The sequence below is a fragment of the Trichoplusia ni genome, chromosome 12, assembly GCF_003590095.1.
Source record: "Trichoplusia ni isolate ovarian cell line Hi5 chromosome 12, tn1, whole genome shotgun sequence".
Taxonomy (NCBI): Eukaryota; Metazoa; Arthropoda; class Insecta; order Lepidoptera; family Noctuidae; genus Trichoplusia; species Trichoplusia ni.
This window is the reverse complement of record NC_039489.1, coordinates 10,787,859-10,806,237: the sequence shown is the minus strand read 5'-3', so window position 1 is coordinate 10,806,237 and position 18,379 is coordinate 10,787,859. Positions and strand designations below refer to the sequence as shown.

The 18,379-nt window shown below is 35.4% G+C and overlaps 1 protein-coding gene across 7 annotated transcripts in view; it reads right to left on the bottom strand.

Moving 5' to 3' along the window:
• The window catches only part of LOC113499210 (rho guanine nucleotide exchange factor 17), a 118,334-nt gene that overhangs the window by 78,224 nt on the left and 21,731 nt on the right, over positions 1-18,379 (bottom strand). For 6 of the 7 annotated variants that reach the window (XM_026879597.1, XM_026879595.1, XM_026879590.1 and 3 more), the window contains exon 2: positions 562-670. In XM_026879597.1, the coding sequence (XP_026735398.1) occupies positions 562-626 (65 nt within the window). In that variant the 5' untranslated portion in view covers positions 627-670. Of the gene's footprint in view, positions 1-548; positions 671-18,379 lie in introns of those variants that run through there. The other variant, XM_026879594.1, reaches the window with a different exon arrangement.

Genomic DNA, 18,379 nt, shown 5'->3' with positions numbered 1-18,379 from the left:
GCCGATATAATTAGATGCGAGAACGACCGCGCGCGCGGCTCGCCGAAAAGCTTGGCGGCAAGTGCGACCGATTTAGAGCGCGCGAGCTTCCCCGCGACTCGCCGCTGAATTCCGGGAGGATTCCCCGCGACCCACTCCGCCACGGTTCAACAGTTATATCGGAGCAGATGACTCGTGTCCAAAGATTTGGTGCTTTGAAGCTTAACGCTCCTTATAATTGACAGTTTCGCGTTAAAAGATCCACATCCTAACGATGTAGTGCAAACATTAGTAAGCGTCTGTTAGAGCAGGTGTCGGACAGACAGACGGAAGACGCGTCGCCTATAAATAGTCGAACGTTGGCGATTTGGCGACACAGCGACCTCGTAGCAATGTTTACAATTCTCTTGGTCAGTTCCTGTGGGTGATGTTTGATGTGAGATATTTCTGTACATGCGTTTATTATTCCACAAAAAATTTAGCATAACCTGGAGTCATCTCAACATCTGAATAACATCTTCATACTAACTTCCAATCATCCTCATGCACACAATAATAAAGTTGCTTACAAGTGGACTCTACCTGGAGTATTCTCGTCGCCTCCTCGCGCCATCTGTCGGCGAGCGAGGGCGCGCGTCTGACGCCATGGGTGGTCACGTGACTCCGCGCATGCTGCGCCGGCCTACGCACACTGCAACAACAATAACACGTATAAATATTATGGAACTTTGGACTTTACATGTAAACTAAACCTCTTGATGTACTGACGGTATCGCCGCGATGGAATATTGCCATAATCACCACTCTTGGCAGAGGGATCGGCGGTCGTAATACAAAACGGATTGACCATAGCTTGTCATGCTAAGTTATTATAAGACTTGCCGAATATGACAGCGAGGAAATTGAGTTGGGCTTTCTCAACCATGCAACGAACTTGGCAGGAATATGGATATGTATCACTGTTACATTTTGTAATGGACATCTTAAATGAGTCTTGAGTAAAATTTCAACAAGTTAAATCGTTCAAAAAGAACCTAATCGGTCTCCGTAGCATAACATGGTACTCAGAAGATGAACCAGAATCTTAAAGGTGATAAAAGGGAATAATATCATGCTTCTGAAATAGATTATACAGTGTTATCTATTTGCTGCAGAAATGCAGAATCCTTTGCTGAAAAGCTTACAAAACTAAATTAAAATTTATGTATTTCTTTAAATTATTTGAACATTTTAAATGTTTAAACCGTGTATGAAAAAAAATATATATTCAAAAACGATTCTTACGATTTTACTAACCAGGAATTTAGTCTGTGTCTGACATCTGGTGGATTCAATCGTAACTAGTTTATAGGGCGGGCGGCGCGGTTACGTGTTATGGTGTTAACTGGGCGGGCGGTAAGCTACTTCGCAAACGAATCGATAGAGGCCGCTACTCTAAAACGTTATACAGACAATGAATTGACAAATATTTTGCAATACATTACATTGATAAATTTATTTTGTCGGTTCATAAATCCAACCTTTTTATTTTTTAAATAAATGTTAACTATTCCAAGAATTAGTGAATGTCTGTATTATAACGACGTTTCTATACACAGCAACCAAGAGTCAGGTGTTCCAAAATGTTATTACAAAATATACAAAAGAGAACAATACACAAAAAAGTCTTTAATGTTTAAGATTTTAATCCAAATATTTACAATCCCTGACAGTAGTCGACAATGTGCAGTAAACAATCACCATAATACATTCAACTCAACAACAATAATATTTCTTGTGACCAATAAGGAAACGAAGATAAAGAAGAAACTTTACAAGTGCGAATCAATTTCCTATAACGAGTTCCGTACAAGCAACAACGTGATAAAATGTATACCTTGTCAAATTTAAAAAATCGCATGTTTTTCTTAAGGTATGCTTTTAATTCACAAAAATGAATAAGGCTTTGTAGGTATACGACATTATCATCAGTAGGTAATAGGCGTTGCTTGCGTCGAGAAATTGCTTTACTTAGTTTTATTAAAAACCTGACCTGGATCGAAACACATTTAATACAACAATATCAATATTTAGACTTTAATATTTCTAAAGGAGATAGGGCACACTGAGCCATAGCTGCATCTCGTTTCCTCACTACAACAGTGTTAAAAGAAAATGCACTTCGCTAGAAAGGCCACTGGGCCACACGCACAGACAAAACTAAGACGACGGAGATAGACAGGACCTCTTAGCACAGTTATACCTAACCCTAAAACTCAACAAGCCAATATTGAACAAACACCAATAAACAAAAGATATTAATATATACCAATGTTGCATTTACTGCAAGAGTAACCTTCGATACAAATCACAATAATATTCTCGATATTAAAACGATATTCATATTTTCATTAAAAGGAGATCACAAGACTTATTTATTCGACCGTTATTTATATTAAATAATTCGTACCTCCGTAATAATATAAAGATCGTAATTTGCGTATAATTGAATGATTGTATGTCTGTTTTGTACACAAAGTGTGTATTTATCGGCATTGTAAAGACGCCAAATTGCTGATTTAATTTGAAATGTTATCGCAAGTGTATAAGATGGTGATCTATGATCATTAATTTTCCGTACAGGAAGAGGCCATGGCACAGCTGTGGGATGTCACAGTGCAATATGAATGTAGGCATTTGTGGTATACCAATATAAAACGGGCAGTACTTTCTTAAAATCACCAATAATAAAAACGATTATTGAGTTATTTAATCTCGACTGCACGGATAGCCCAGTGGTTGAGGTCACCACGCTTAACCGACTGTACGCGACGTGTCGCGGGTTCGATCCCCGCGTAGGACGTGTGTTTGGACTGGGTGTCTTTTTGCTTTCAATTTCTTACCGCGGAAGTAGTTTTTTTGATAATTAAAAAAGACTCTTCAATTTAATGCAGATTTGAATTGGTAGTTGGTGGTAGGTTGACAAGTGACTTTGCATTACAACAGTATCTATGTAGTATCTACATAGATACTATTTCATATTCTGTTATACAGTTTATAGATTATAATGCACGATTTTGCACGAAGTTTATATGTGACTTGAAGTTGTACCAACTTTGGACAACTGCTCAGGTTTTTTTTATTGTGTTGGGACTTGTATTTGGCACCATCTTCCAGTCTTGTTTGACATATTTAGCACGAAATTAAGTGACCTCACTTCTCCAATAGCCGATCAGATAAAACATTCTTAGACAGATCATTTCTATTTCTGACTGGAGATTTTCCAGACGTTCAGATTAAGGATCTTATCAATCGAGATCTGGATAATGTTCGATTTTCTAGATTGTGTTTACCAAGAGGTTTAGATTTAAAAAGTACTTCTAAGTTTTATTTGGTAAATTGTGCTGTTCTGATTGAGTATGTCGAAGTTTAGAATCTGGGTGTATAAGTTATTTCTTTTTTTATACGAAACTAGCTGTTGCCCGCGACTTCGTCCCCGTGGGTAGAAGATACAAATTATGATTTAGGTATACCTGCCCGGTTTTTTCACATTTTCCATTGTATCTGAGCTCCTATTAGTTGCAGTGTGATGGTTTATATCCCTCGATGAATGGTCTATTCAACATAAAAAGAATTTTTCACGTTCAAACAAACAAACAAACAAACTCTTCAGCTTTATATATTAGTATAGATATAGATAAGCAATTCATCATCATCATCATCATCATCAGCCTATCGCAGTCCACTGCTGGACATAGCAAATAAGCAATTACTTTATTATTATTATTTCATTTTTTAATAAATAACTCAGGCGTATTCATCGGTATCGCCCGATTATTTTGTTGTAAGTTTGCCACATTACAATACGAAAAGTTTTCTGAATAAAAACAATTGTAGGCTTTGAAACGATTTGATTGAAAACGGAAGACAAGAATATAATTTTGTAGTTCCATTTTTTTTTGATTGTATACAAATTATGTTACACCCAAATACGACCATTTATCTTTAAAAATAGACAAATCTTGAAGATACACCTGCAATACTTAGATGTAAGATAACACTGTACGTTGAACCGTTGGCCTTGCGGTCGCAAACCACACACGATTAACACACCAACCTTAGTGCAGTCTTAGAACTATTGAAGAATGACAAAATAGTATAGTTTTAAAGAAAGCTAATAAAGCGCAGAGTCGATATTAAATTATACAATATCTTTTCTCTGAGGCAGTTGGGTTAAAGAAGGAAAATAAGGTGTATGCTGTTAAAAATAGTTACATCGATGAAGTAATAAAATCCTTTCCATCCTCTTCCTCAGAGGGTTTGTGTCAGTTGTGACGCAACGACTTTGCAAAAAGAATACACGGAAGTGACGTCACGCGTCGTTACTTCGCAAAATGTACATAATGTCAAATGTGTTCGAGTAACAAAAGAAGAATTACAAATCCATTATTATTCATTGATTCATCATCATCATCATCATCATCATCATTCAAAAAATGTCAATCCCTATGCAATTTATCTGCATGGTTCGATAAGTATAAATGCTAGTCTACTCATTTCTCCATCGGTATATTAATAGACAGATGGTTAACTGAACAAAACAATGGAGCATCAATGTTAATTTGTAACAACGTTTGGTGAACCGACAAATGATTTACTTTGATAAGTATTCATGGAAAGCTGTGGTACCGTTTATAATACGTGTAGGTATAGGTATTATTATCTTTTTACGAAATTTACATTTTGTTTTTTTTTCATACACAAAGTTAAATTACGCGTCGAACTTGTAAATCTACAGCGCTTTTATTTTCATTTATTAAGCAAAGTAGCTTGTAGCTCAAGTGAACAAAATTAGAATTGTTCACTAATCTATGTAGTAAACGTTATTGGTAAGTATGTAAAGGACAGCGTTGGTACACCTATGGAACCTATAATCTTTACTTTATAACACCTTAAATTTAAAACAAATAAAATGAAGACAAGGATTAACAACAGTTGAAATTTCTTAAAAAAGAAATCTCTATTTTCAATCCTGACCATCCAGTAACCTAATTTGCTAAATAACATTAGTGCCAAACATAAATTCTTATACGGAACCACTATCCTAATAAAAGAATTCCGCCCAATGTTGCGATATAAATGGTTTATCCAAAATAGTTTGATCACTTCTCAAGCTCGATTTTCAAAGGGAACGCTGATGGGTTGAGCATACAGAACCGCCAACATAACTTGGTACTTCGGAAAATAGATGACAGATTGTTCGAGCGAGATCAAAGGATGCACGCACGGTGAGTGAGAAAGAGAGGACTATAATTTGTTAGGGTTTTAAGACGTGCCAAGTTACATCGGTAGCGACGTAAGTGCTAGTGATCTGATTTCATTAAAAACGCTCTGAAATACAAGATTGATTAGTTTCTTGATATTTTTTCTTCACTTTGAAGAGTTTGATTGAGTGATTTTTATTATGTTTACGATTGTTTACATTTTGGAAGTATATAATGGCATGTTGATGACTAACGGGCTGAGTAACTTTTTGTGTAGGTTCCGTAGAAATAAAGAAAATAAACAGCCTCGGTTTGTTGTCACCCACCAATATATTTATGACCATAAACACCGTTTTCCTATTGTCAGCAGGCATACATACCTAGGCAGAGTTTTTTTTTTGTTAAAGCGGGGGAATCCGCTTGGACACCCACTTCCTCGGGGGAGGAAATGTGTATTGATAGACTTTTACTGACTAAACCTGATCCGCCGTGCTACGTCATCCGCGTTTTTGTGTCGGTGTATGGCAATGCGTTGCAAACCTTTATACAATGTCTAGGCCTGTTGAGAGATGGATAGAACGACAGATAACCAGTCGGATAGACAGCAGACCCTCAGTAATAAGGTTCCATTTGTAACCTTTAAATACGGAACTTTAAATAAAAAATCCAAAAGTTAATCCAAGAAAAACACAGTTCATTCGCCTACATTCGCGTAAAAATCTTCGAATACACGCTACAAACGCCAATGTATACAAACATGTTTATGTTTTATGTGTGTATATTACTCAGAAACCGCTGACACGAAAGTAATAAGACACGCGCGTTCAGCAAGTGTCCCGTTACATATATCTTTGACTTCTAGTTAGTGATAATAGTAAAGCGTAGTTAAACCAAGTATCAAAGTGCAATTTTATTTTATTATTTAGATGTCATTTGATTCTACCTTTCTATTTATTACTGGAAAATATTTCTTTAAAAGGGTTTCCTTCATAATATTTGTTATAGGGGACATAAAAACATGGCCTGAAAATTTTAGCTGTCTAGCCATTACTGTTCATGATGTACAACCTAGTCACAGACGAACGGATACAGACAGTGGAACTTCAGGAATAGAGTTTAATGTTAACCTTTGGGTAGGAAACCCTAAAAGTATAATTTTGAAAAAGTCATATTGTCAACGCTAGAACCAAATCGAATTAACACTGGTTAGGCTTGAAATAAAACTATATAAACGACATTATTAAAGCCAAAACTTAATTCACAATCAAACAAAACAGCAAATACTCAGATCAAAGATCCATTAATTTACAATAAAGTTCGAATAAACCTTTCACCTACTCACCACTTAATTTAAATTGATGGTTACTAAGAAAAATATAATATTTAACTCTGTACTAGGAAAAGCAACTGGCTAATAAAACGTAGGTTCAAGGAAACTCTTGGCATCAGGCCATGGGATTGTGGGATCTGAGACCTACCACTTCCTCTTGAAGTAAGATTATTGCATTTGTGAGAACGGGACAGCGTAATAAAGCAAAGAGCGGCATCTTTCTTCCACAGCTGTGACAGAAGGGCATTAGTAGATACTTGGCAAGCAGAAAGTGGTTTGAAGGTAAAAATTTGGACAACAGATTTGGGTTGCTCCTTTTTTATGATTAAAGAATTAATTTCTTATATCTCAATGGATTACACAAACATTCAAGTCACATGCACAAAGACACCAAGACTCATGATAAGCATTCTAGGATCACACAAACGCTTGTGATACGCGGGACCCGAACCCTTGACACGTCGCGTGCAGAAGGTTTTGCGTGGTAACCTAAACAACTCGGCTATCCGTGCAGTCAATTTGAGACGATGCGAGAAATATCGTACAAGTTATCATACATTTCTGGCAATGTAATATCACTTTTGATACCATCACTGCGATACGCGGTAATGTATTACAACTCGCTCAATATTTCCTGCATCGACTAAATGTAGTTTTAGTCCTATCGGCTAAGTGGCTTCAGAATTAACTGATTTTCGCGGATCATTAGATCTGCTAGGAAGTGTTGGAAAGATGTTGACTGGAAACAGAACAATTTTCTGAGAAAGATCTGAACGTTTAAATAGGATTGATTAAGATGTGAAGTTGGAAAAGCATGTTTGATAAAGTAATTCAGACTAGCAATCCATTTCAGAGAATTTTCGAAGTGAAATGATATTTGCATTGCGTATTTCCTGCTTGCTCCTTATTTTTGAAAACTAAGCAAGTCTTACAATTCCTCCTGATATTATATGACAAATGCCTTTTCTAATATTTCAGGTATCAGACAATAGACATTTTTCAACATGAATTGTATCAGAAACCCTAAAGGTAACATCGCTTTGTATACATAACTTGAAAAAGCAAAGAATAAATAACAATACACAAAACGAATATCAACAAAGGCAGTTCTGTTTCCGCATTCCTCAAGGTGTTATACAAAAACTTTCCAAACAAAAGAATGCTAATTTGTATAAAGGATTATGTTAATAAACATCGGGTTTGTGTCATAAATAAGAATTTGACTACTTATTGATCAGAAAGAATGTTTTGTTTTATTATTGATGGCTATCGGTTTTTTAAATGTAGTTTAAAGATATTTTCTACCAAATTCGACAGCAAAGAGAATATCAATTCAACTGTATTTATTGTACATGTTTTTCACCACAAAACTTCGAATTGTTTAGATAGCAGTCATATTACAACAGAAAAGTTCATCAACTTTGGCACAGTAGTTTTTATTTCTAGTAGGTTGAACGGCTTTGCTTTAAAAATATTATGTATTGAATAATCTGAATGTTGTTGCGTTTTATCCTATTCATGATCTTAATAGTTTGTAAAAAGCATGAAATATGTAAGTTTCACATTCACAACAGCTGCACTAGTATCGAGAGTCACTGGGTTAAAATTACAAATGATTCATAAAAAATCGGAGATACCAATTTTAGGGGTGCTATTTTCGTATCCCGCTATAATCTAGTTTCAATATTTCTGTTTTGCCTTATATCAAGCTATTGGTTAGGGTCGCCTTGAAGTTTCGAATCCACTAGAGTACTGTGCGTTACTTGGGTGGTTCTCCTGACACCTTAAATAAAAGTATGACTTCTGCTACCTAAAACTAACTAATAAGAACCCTATCAGCATCATCAATCCATTACTGTCCACTACTCCAGTTCTTTACTACATAAGTGTCTCCCAAGGTACACCACATGGCCCGTTAACTAGATGGTGAAAGGATTTACATTAGAGGACTGGTAAAGGCTTGATGTATAGACTATGGATGCAATAGCTATCCCAAATTTAAAAATGAAATACATAAAGTTATGTTAGAAAATGTACACGTATAAAAATGATATACTACATACTGAAAATGATATATTATATCATTTCCAGTTTTTTAAGGCACATACAACTATTTTCACACCAGTAGCACTTTAACCTCAAGATAAACTATCCAGTTAGTTATAAAGTTTCAGATAACGTATATAACGTATAAAATAATAACAGATTTATTAGAGTATTGCTCCGGTATCTCTGAACTCTTGTTAACCTGCGTAGGCTGTTCATCCGAGTGTTTGTAAAATGTACTAGTTATTTGCTAGCGACTTCATTTGCATAGAAAAGTGACTCTGTGACACCTTTTTGGATATATCTTTTGTGCAGTGTTTTCCAAATCGGTATAACTTCTTGTTTTCGAAACGATTGACATGGAAAAACAACTATATGTTAAATGAAGCTTGACTAGAGAAAACCGCAGTTGACACAGATTAGTTTTTGCTGAGATCATCGCACACAAACGCACGGTCGAAAGGACAGAAACTGTAAAAAAAAAGTTTGGATACTAAATATACCTAGCAGAAAGGTTTTGTTTATAATATTCGATGTACAGATTCTACATTTCTACGATTTTGTATATACATAATATTGTAAACATAGTATTTTGCTTGTATCCCTAAAGGAGAAAACAAGATTTTGATATTGACACCCACATTTAACGATCTTCTAAGTGCTATTCATAAGATAGCCTTAAGTTTCATATGTCTAACCATAAAAATATCTTGCTTAATAGGTACATCAGGCTATACTCAGATACGACTATCTAAATACTCGTAATAATTATGTTAGTTTGCTATTGAGTTTCTGAGTACAGTTAACCAAACGAGGAAAACTAATGAAAGTTACAATTTCGATAAATAATCCTACTATACTATTATAAAGGCGAAAGTTTGTAAGTATGGATGTATGGATGTTTGTTACTCTTTCACGTAAAAACTACTGAATGGATTTGAATGAAACTTTACCACAATATAGCTTATACATCAGCATAACACATAGGCTACAATTTTTGAGGTTTCTAATGTGAGGTCGTAAAAAAACACATTTTTTTGCGCTTACATTGCAAACGCTGACTGAATCCTAAAAAATAGATAGAAGGCAGATAGATAGATAGAAGGCAGGTATAAATTATAACTTATATATTCTAACCATGCGGACGAAGTCGCGGGCAACAGCTAGTTTGTTCAATATTTGTGACCATAAAAAGTGGACGAAACGACTACACCATAACTAAATCATAATAATAATTTACTCAAAAAATAAACACATACGAACAACTTAAACAATAAAAATATATTCATAATAATAAACGCGTCGCACAGTGCGCTAAATCCAAAAGATAATTGGCCGAAAAAAGTTTCGGGTAAAACAAAAATGAACAAGCTTTTAAATTTACACTTTGTTCAGATTTATTTTTGTGCGTAGTAAACCGTGCTCGCCGTCTAATATTGGCGTGTTAAATCGTGGGCGTGGATGCATTGCTTTTCTTTTAAAACACGATTATAAAAAGAAATTTCAAGTCTACACTCACCTACTATCCAATTTCAATCTTATTTTTAGTGTGATAAGGTTTAAAGTTGTCTTCGTTCAAAATTAAATACTAAAAACATTATTAACTTAATATTCTTAGATTTAATTCCAAATTGCAATCTTCTGTCATTTTAATAGCTTTTTATTTTCAAATTCGTTTATAGATTGGTTGCCAGGTCTAATTTTGATACCTAGTTATTTGTTGATCCACATGTGTTTAAAATTCAAATCTGAATCAGTGCGATAAAATCAGATTTGACATGATACACAAGATTCTTGGAAATCAGATAATTTTACAATAATAAAACTCGGTCAAGTGTGAATCGGATTCCCGACACTGAGGTTTCCGGACAAATAGGCTAAGGAAAAACATATCGATTGGTAAACTGTCTTTATTTTTAGTATTTGCTTTCATAGTGGTAACAGAAATACATAGCTTGTATAAAAAGCTATAGTGATGGACGGACCGACAGACCTTTAGACAGCGGCTCAGTATTAGTTTTCCGTTTTTACCCTTTGGATACGGAACTCTAAAAAGTAAGAGCAAACAACGAGATTTAGTATTATATTATTTTTAAGTCTAATAAAATTTTGACTCATGTGTCTACATTAATAGTCCTACGTAGTCAAAACGCCATGTCATATTACACTCCTGTACCAAACATGTCACCGCTAAATTAGACCATCACTAAGCTTCAGTCTAGGCATAAAATAGACATGATAAACATAGACTATTCCTTACCAAAGACGTTAATTTTATAGTGTTACCAGATCAATAAACCTAAAACGTTATTGACGGTTATTTTCGTCTCATCCGTCGTTAACTGAACATAAATGAGTTGTAACAGTGATTGCAGACAGTGTGGCAACACTGACAACCTATTGACGTCTTGGTAAACTTGGCACAGTCGTGCAAGTGTGGGTTTGATTTTCGCTTCGAGTTGGGGTAATTTGTCTGGATATTTTGTTGTTAGATGTTTGATTTTGACAATGAAGGGGAATTTAAATGTCTTGTTTGAAATTATTTGTAGATGGGACTGAAACGTGACATACGTCTACGCATGTTTCCGGCTACTGCCGTTTTTTTTTGTCGCGGTTGCTTGCCGGTTACAAACATCTTAATCTTCTTTTTCTCTTCTATATAGCTAATCGCTAAAACTCGGAAATGGCAGAACCCATTTGGCTTATTTTAGACTTGAAATATTCGTCCAGGCTTGGTATAAATGGTTTTAAAAAAAAGTACGTAGTTCGCCGGGACAACTAGAGCCAATTTTTTTTTTTACTGCTCCTCTTATCACCATCTAGCTAGCTAATTAAGCTTTGGTCATAAAAGAGGATTACTAAATTATTTAATTAATTAACTTTAATTTTACAATGTACTAGTAAAATAATGTGCTTTCAATAAAAGAAAATTAATAAATAAGTGAATTTCTTTGTCTTATCGATAAATGAACTTGTTGTCACATTTCTTCAGTCAAATAGCAATATTTTATACACGATTATTGTACCAAATACGTACCATCAAACAAGAACAAATAAACTTTACATTAATCTCGAAAGTAAATCCCGAAGAAATATCTTAAAATATTACACAATCATTTTGTTACTCAATAAAAATCCAATCAAATATAATGTCTTACAATTAATATAATCTTGAATCTACTAACAAAATAACTGTTCTACCCACTATGCATTGACAGGTTTATTGTTTTAATAGTTGTAAGACAAATTATATTTTGACCAGACGTCCTACAAGCCGCCCACTGGGTGTCACTCAATGGATTTTTTTATTCTTGAAGAAATTTGCCGCAATTGGCACTGAGCTTAGGTTTTAACTATTTCTATAGATTTCTTGACGAGATTTTAGAACAGTTTCAGTTCATAAAGGGCTCAATAATAGAATTTGGGACATTGCTAGAAAAAAATGCATAATATTATGTACAAGCCTTATTCCGATCTTTTTTTAAAATACATAGTAACAGGTGCAAAGACTCCCAGACTCAGGACAAGCATTAGTAGATCACACAAACGCATTTCCTACGTGGGGATTCGAACTCACCATACGTCGCACTCAGTGGGTTAGGGGTGGTGATTTCACTCACTCGGCTATCCATACAGTCAAAAGTTTGAAAGTGTCAAGTCTAAGCAATCTATTTCTTCCTGATTTTGAGTCCACATGACTAGATTGAAAATCAGGAAGAAATAGATCAAACGATCATAGTAAATATATAGCGGAAACAATAAAATATTAAAACCGGTTGAACAGCACAAATATTTAAATAGTTTTGACAGTTATTTGTATTTGTAAAAAATATATACAAATTATGCTATGTTTATGACATGTTTATAACTAATAACAACGGTTAAGCGGCTGTGAATGGGGCCGTAGGATGGATGGTGTAAATGGTAATTATGAATTTATTGCTGTATTTATTATAAAGATGGCAACATTTTGATTGACAATTAGTTATGGTATTTTGATATTATCTATTAGACTAATATCATAAATACGAAACTGCAAGCTGGTTTGTATGTCTGTTAACTATGTCTGAAACTACGCACATTTTATGCTGTTTTCAACCGAATTTGTTAAAGGAGAATTATTACGTGATCTGGTAGCGAAGCCATAAAATTATACATTTTTAAAGACTGCGTCCGATAAGTGACTTAATCCTTGTGCCAGAAGTTTCTCAAATATTTAAAACGCATGAGCAAAAAACGCTCGACAAGCATTCGTAGATCACACAAATGCTTATCCTACTCATGTATCGAGCCCATGACATGTCGCACGCAGGGGTTTTGGCGTGGTAACTTAAACCCCTCGGCTATTCGTGCAGTCAAAGTCCTCAAAGTATCCGCATAATAGTCAAAAAAAGATCTAGTTTAAGTTAATCATTAATGAGTGTTAGCATAATAACAAAAGCGTGAACAATCTAACAAAATTTCCTCATAATTCGTAATTTTTTACACTTTCTATAATAAGTAATATTTTCGTCCCCCTCGCCCTATAATAGTAACCCGGAGTTCTTACTACTTGAAATATCTGTCAAAGGGGTTAAAGCCGTTCTGGGGGTAGTCTATTGCCCGCCCACCATTGATTATTCCACTAGTTTGGAAAGTCTTCTGGAATCTGTTTCCTCGGAGTACAAACACCTCATAATCATGGGTGACTTTAATACCAACCTCGTAAAAGATACGGCCAGGTCACGTGAGTTGAGGGCAATCTTAGAGTCGACCAACATTTCTTGTCTTGACCTAGGTCCAACACATCTGAATGACCACACCGACGACTCATGGCTCGACCTTATGCTCACCTCCTCCGTGGATTTGGTTGCTAACTATGGTCAGGTTGCGGCTCCGGGGCTCTCACGACACGATTTAATTTATCTCTCTTACAAAATAAAACCCCGAAGCAGCGACCTACTATGGTTTTACTTCGGAATTTTGCGAGGTTGGATAGAGAGAAGCTCAACAGGGATGCACAATCTATAGATTGGACTAGCATTCTTGAGGCACCGACAGTAGATGATAAGGTTGCTTTGATAAATAAGTCTTTATTACAGCTCTACGACTCGCATGCGCCTTTGAAAGCTGTAAGAGTTAAGCGTCCACCAGCACCGTGGGTAACTATGGGGGTTCGGATGGCAATGAGGCGGCGCGACAGGGCTTTCCGTAAGTATAGAAGAGATCGAAGCGAGGAGAACTGGGGTCTGTACAAGCTTGCAAGAAATCGGTGTAACCAGATGGTGAGAGTTGCTAAACGCCGATACATCTGTGAGAATGTTCTTAACTCTTCACCGGCTAACATTTGGAAGTTTCTCAAATCACTTGGCATAGCTAACTCACCATCCAATGTTTTACCTCCGAATGTGTCTCTGAATGGCCTTAACTCGCATTTTTCGGCAACAACCAGTCTGGCCGATGATGTAAGAAGAGACACTATTCTTAGAATATCTTCCACGCCGGCACTTTCTCCAAATACTTTCTCGTTTTCCCCCGTGACTGAACTCGAAATACTCAAAATTTTTGAGTCCTTGAAGTCAAATGCTATCGGATGTGACGGAGTGAGCAGGAAGATGCTCACCTTAATCCTTGATAGTGTTATTCCCATTTTTACACATATAGTTAACTTTTCTTTGTACTCCGGTGTTTTTCCTCTAATTTGGCGTAAGGCTTATATAATTCCTCTTCCTAAAAATCCAAATCCCGGTATAAGAAGTCATTTTAGGCCCATCTCCATTCTCCCTTTCCTTTCTAAAATTCTAGAAGCAGTTGCTCACAAACAAATATCTTCGTTCATCTTTAAAAATAACTGTCTTACTGAATTTCAATCTGGTTTTCGTTCTGGACATAGCACATCTACCGCTCTACTCAAAGTCACTGACGATATCAGGTCTGGCATGGAAAATTCCAAGTTAACGGTTTTAATTTTAATTGACTTTTCCAACGCATTTAACACCGTTGACCACGACATCCTTCTTGCCATTTTATCACAGATAGGGATTTCGGATTCATCACGGGATTGGTTTTCGTCTTATCTTCGTGGTCGCCAGCAGGCGGTTTGTATTAAGCAGGCATGTTCTGACTGGTGTGATCTGTCGACTGGTGTTCCACAAGGCGGTATACTCTCTCCTTTACTATTTTCACTTTTCATAAATTCCATAACCAACGTCCTGAAATGCTCTTACCATCTGTATGCTGATGACTTGCAACTTTACGCTCAAGCTGATGTCAACTGTTTGGATGACTGCATTTCCACCCTAAACGATGACCTGCGTAGTATTAGTGACTGGTCCAGGCAGTTCGGGGTATCAGTTAACGTGAGCAAATGTCAAGCCATGGTAATAGGTAGCGTCTACCATATGCGTAGCCTCAATATTCATGGTCTTGTACCTATTAAATTCAATGACATTACTATTCCTTTGTCACCTCACGTTAAGGATTTGGGTTTAAATATCGACGATCGACTAAGCTGGGAAAAGCAGGTTAATTTGGTAAGTCGCGACGTTTCCGCCACGCTTCGTTCTCTCTACAGATTTAAGCACTTTCTTCCGTCTAGCACTAAACAACTGCTGGTCCAAGCTCTTGTGCTCCCTATTATTGATTATGCAGATGTTTTTTACTCTGATGTATCCCAAAATCTTCTGAACAAATTGGATCGACTTCTGAATAACTGTATTCGCTTCGTATATGGACTTCGAAAATATGATCATATTTCCTTGTACCGTTCTCAGCTTAAATGGCTGCCTATCCGCCAGAGAAGATCCCTCAGATCACTCTGCTTGCTTTACTCAATTATTAATGATCGTTGTGCTCCCAACTATTTGATTTATATTTATGTCATGTGTCAATGTCAATAACCAAAACCAAACTGATAACCAAAATAAATATGAAATAAATAATACAATTACAAAATGCATCTAATTCAATGTACTTAAAGTTATAGAAGATACAAATCAATCAAAGATTTTGAAATTCTTGGAAACCAATTTGTTCAGAGAACTCCAAGAAATCGCGGAATGACAGAAATTTGAAAAATGGGAATCGTAAATAGTAAGGATTTCATATCTAGGAGAAAAGTGGATGAAGCAACAAGCAACTCCAGGAGGAGCAATGATGGGCATGTGTATCAGGCTAACTTATTGCCTATGCATATCAGAATTATCAGAAGATTACATATTAAAACAGTCGCTGGAATCTACACCTGCAACTATGTGCATAATAATTGAATCTTTGAAACCCTAGTTCACATAAATACTTAGACCTTTGTTTAGTCCTAGCTACCGCATTAGGTTAAGTAACCTGTAATGGTAGATTAGTGTGATTATTAAATAAATAAATAAATAAATAAATAAATAAATAAATAAATAAGGTCTTTTCAGATCCTAGGCAGCTCGCACGACCGTAACCTTCGTGCTGCTGAAATCTGCTCCTGCAGATACCTCCTCACCGTACCGGTTTTATGTCCAATACTTTCGTGGTTACGGCAATTAGACTCTGGAACGCTCTTCCCCTCGATATCAAAAAAGCTCCGAGTAAACTTTCTTTTAAACGGCAAGTTCGGGAATACTTTTTGAAAACTCTTGTTCCATAGGTTTTCCGATTATTGATATAGTCGTCTTGTCATATTATATATATGTACGTATATTTTATTTATATCTAAGTACATCTATTAAATTATATATCTAATATCATCTATGTATATAGTTATATATTTTCATATGTATTCGTATTGTTTATTATTAGCGATAGCTATATTAAGTAGTAGTTTTAATTGTTTCGTTTTCTACTGTTGTACCTATCCCAACTGTCTTTCATTATACAAAAGGTTGACTGGTAGATAATGCCTCGCGGCATTAAGTCCGCCTTATGTACCACAATTGTACGTAAAAGATTAAATAAATAAATAAATAAATAAAATGTTAACAAGTTTGACACTAAAATTTACGATTGACTTAAGATATGATGATCATTTAAAATACACGTTTACATAAATCATATTTTAATATATTCATGTTAAAATGACGGAGTGTTTATGGAAATAAGTTTTTAGTGTTTCATTAAATATACAATAAAGAAATGTGATGCTTGTCAGTAAAATGGCGCTTATTTCAATGTCTTTTTTTTTTGGAAACAATTTATATCTACCTACGTTTCTACAAATAATAGTAGCAACCTCACACAACTACGTCCCTTTCACACCCGCAGTAACATCACTTCTAGAGGTGGCTATACTTCTTTATTCTTTAGGTTCATCATCGGCCTAGCCATTTCCCAACTATGTTGGGGTCGGCTACCAGTCTAACCGGTTTCAGCTAAGTACCAGTGTTTAACAAGGAGCGACTGCCTATTTGACCTCCTCAACCCAGTCACCTGGGCAACACGAAACCCCTTGGTTAGACTGGTTGTCAGACTTTTCAAGCTTCTGACTACCTGTAACGACTGTCAAAGATGTAGGAATAACAGCCGGGATCCACCATTTAACGTAACTTCCGAAATACGGAGGAACTCGTTATGACAAATATGGTCACCCATCTACGGACCAACCGCGTCAAGCATAGCTTAACCTGTGATCGAATCACTTATGCGGTTATAGTTTAGCCACGAGCTCCTCATGTATTTTTAGGTTATACCTATTAATTACTCACTGCACTCTATATTTTTTTTATTATAGTGTACCTGCGATCAAATATATTTGCGTGTAACGATGTGTCTTTGTGTTACAAAATATTGTGTTACCTTATATTAAACTTTTAGCAGCGATTTAAAAGCTATGGAATCTACATTAGTCTAAGAAGTTCAATTATATATAAGTACTTACTATTTTTCGTATTAACTTCAAATGAACACAGAATGATACTAATATCGGAAATACGAATAAAAAATATTGTTTGACACGCCTATAAAGTTCCGAGATTGTTGACATCAAAATGTCTGCGAATAAATACAATACTTAGTGACAGGCGAATGACGTGAAGTGTCGTTTTATGTTTAAATTTAGACAACAATTACACACTCGTGATTGGTTATGAGCAGATAATTTTAAATAGCGACCCTATTGTTTACGAGATAAGACTTAAATTGGAAAATACAATGGTAGATATTTTTTTTTTAATTTGGCTTATTATTTGCGAGTACATGTAAGGCTTTAAAGGTCGATAACTTTTTTTTTATCAAAGTTTTAACAAAAAAGTCAAAAAACAAAAGATTACTTATTTACCTTCCAGTACATTTTTAATGACGTATAAAATAAGTATTAGCTTCGATAACCTGAATGTGCACTTTTCTTGTAGACAGTACCCAGTTTAAACACTATATAAAAGATTTTATGACATTTGCGTCTAGAAAGCAGCACTAAACCATAATTATCTATGAAAGTGTCAATAAAGATTAGATTTATAACAAAACCAGCCAGTTATGTTAATTCTGCGGTCCGAAACTATAACACACGTAGATTTACGAGTGTGAAAAATTAACAAAAATCGATTCTTTTATTATTCGAATTCAAAAGATTACTAAATTAAGAACTCGATTATTAATCGAGTTAACATATAAATATCGATATTATGTTAAACAAAGTTGATTAGATGTAAATCGGTTGAAATTATGGGGGGTCGAGACACTTGTTGATTGAGTACCTTTTTTACACATCCTCTTTTTATTTATCGAATTAATTTTAATTTCTTTATCGATCATTGAGCGGAAATCGATTGGTTGCGCTTAGTTATCGATATAGATGTCAATGGGGACGGTGAATCGGTTA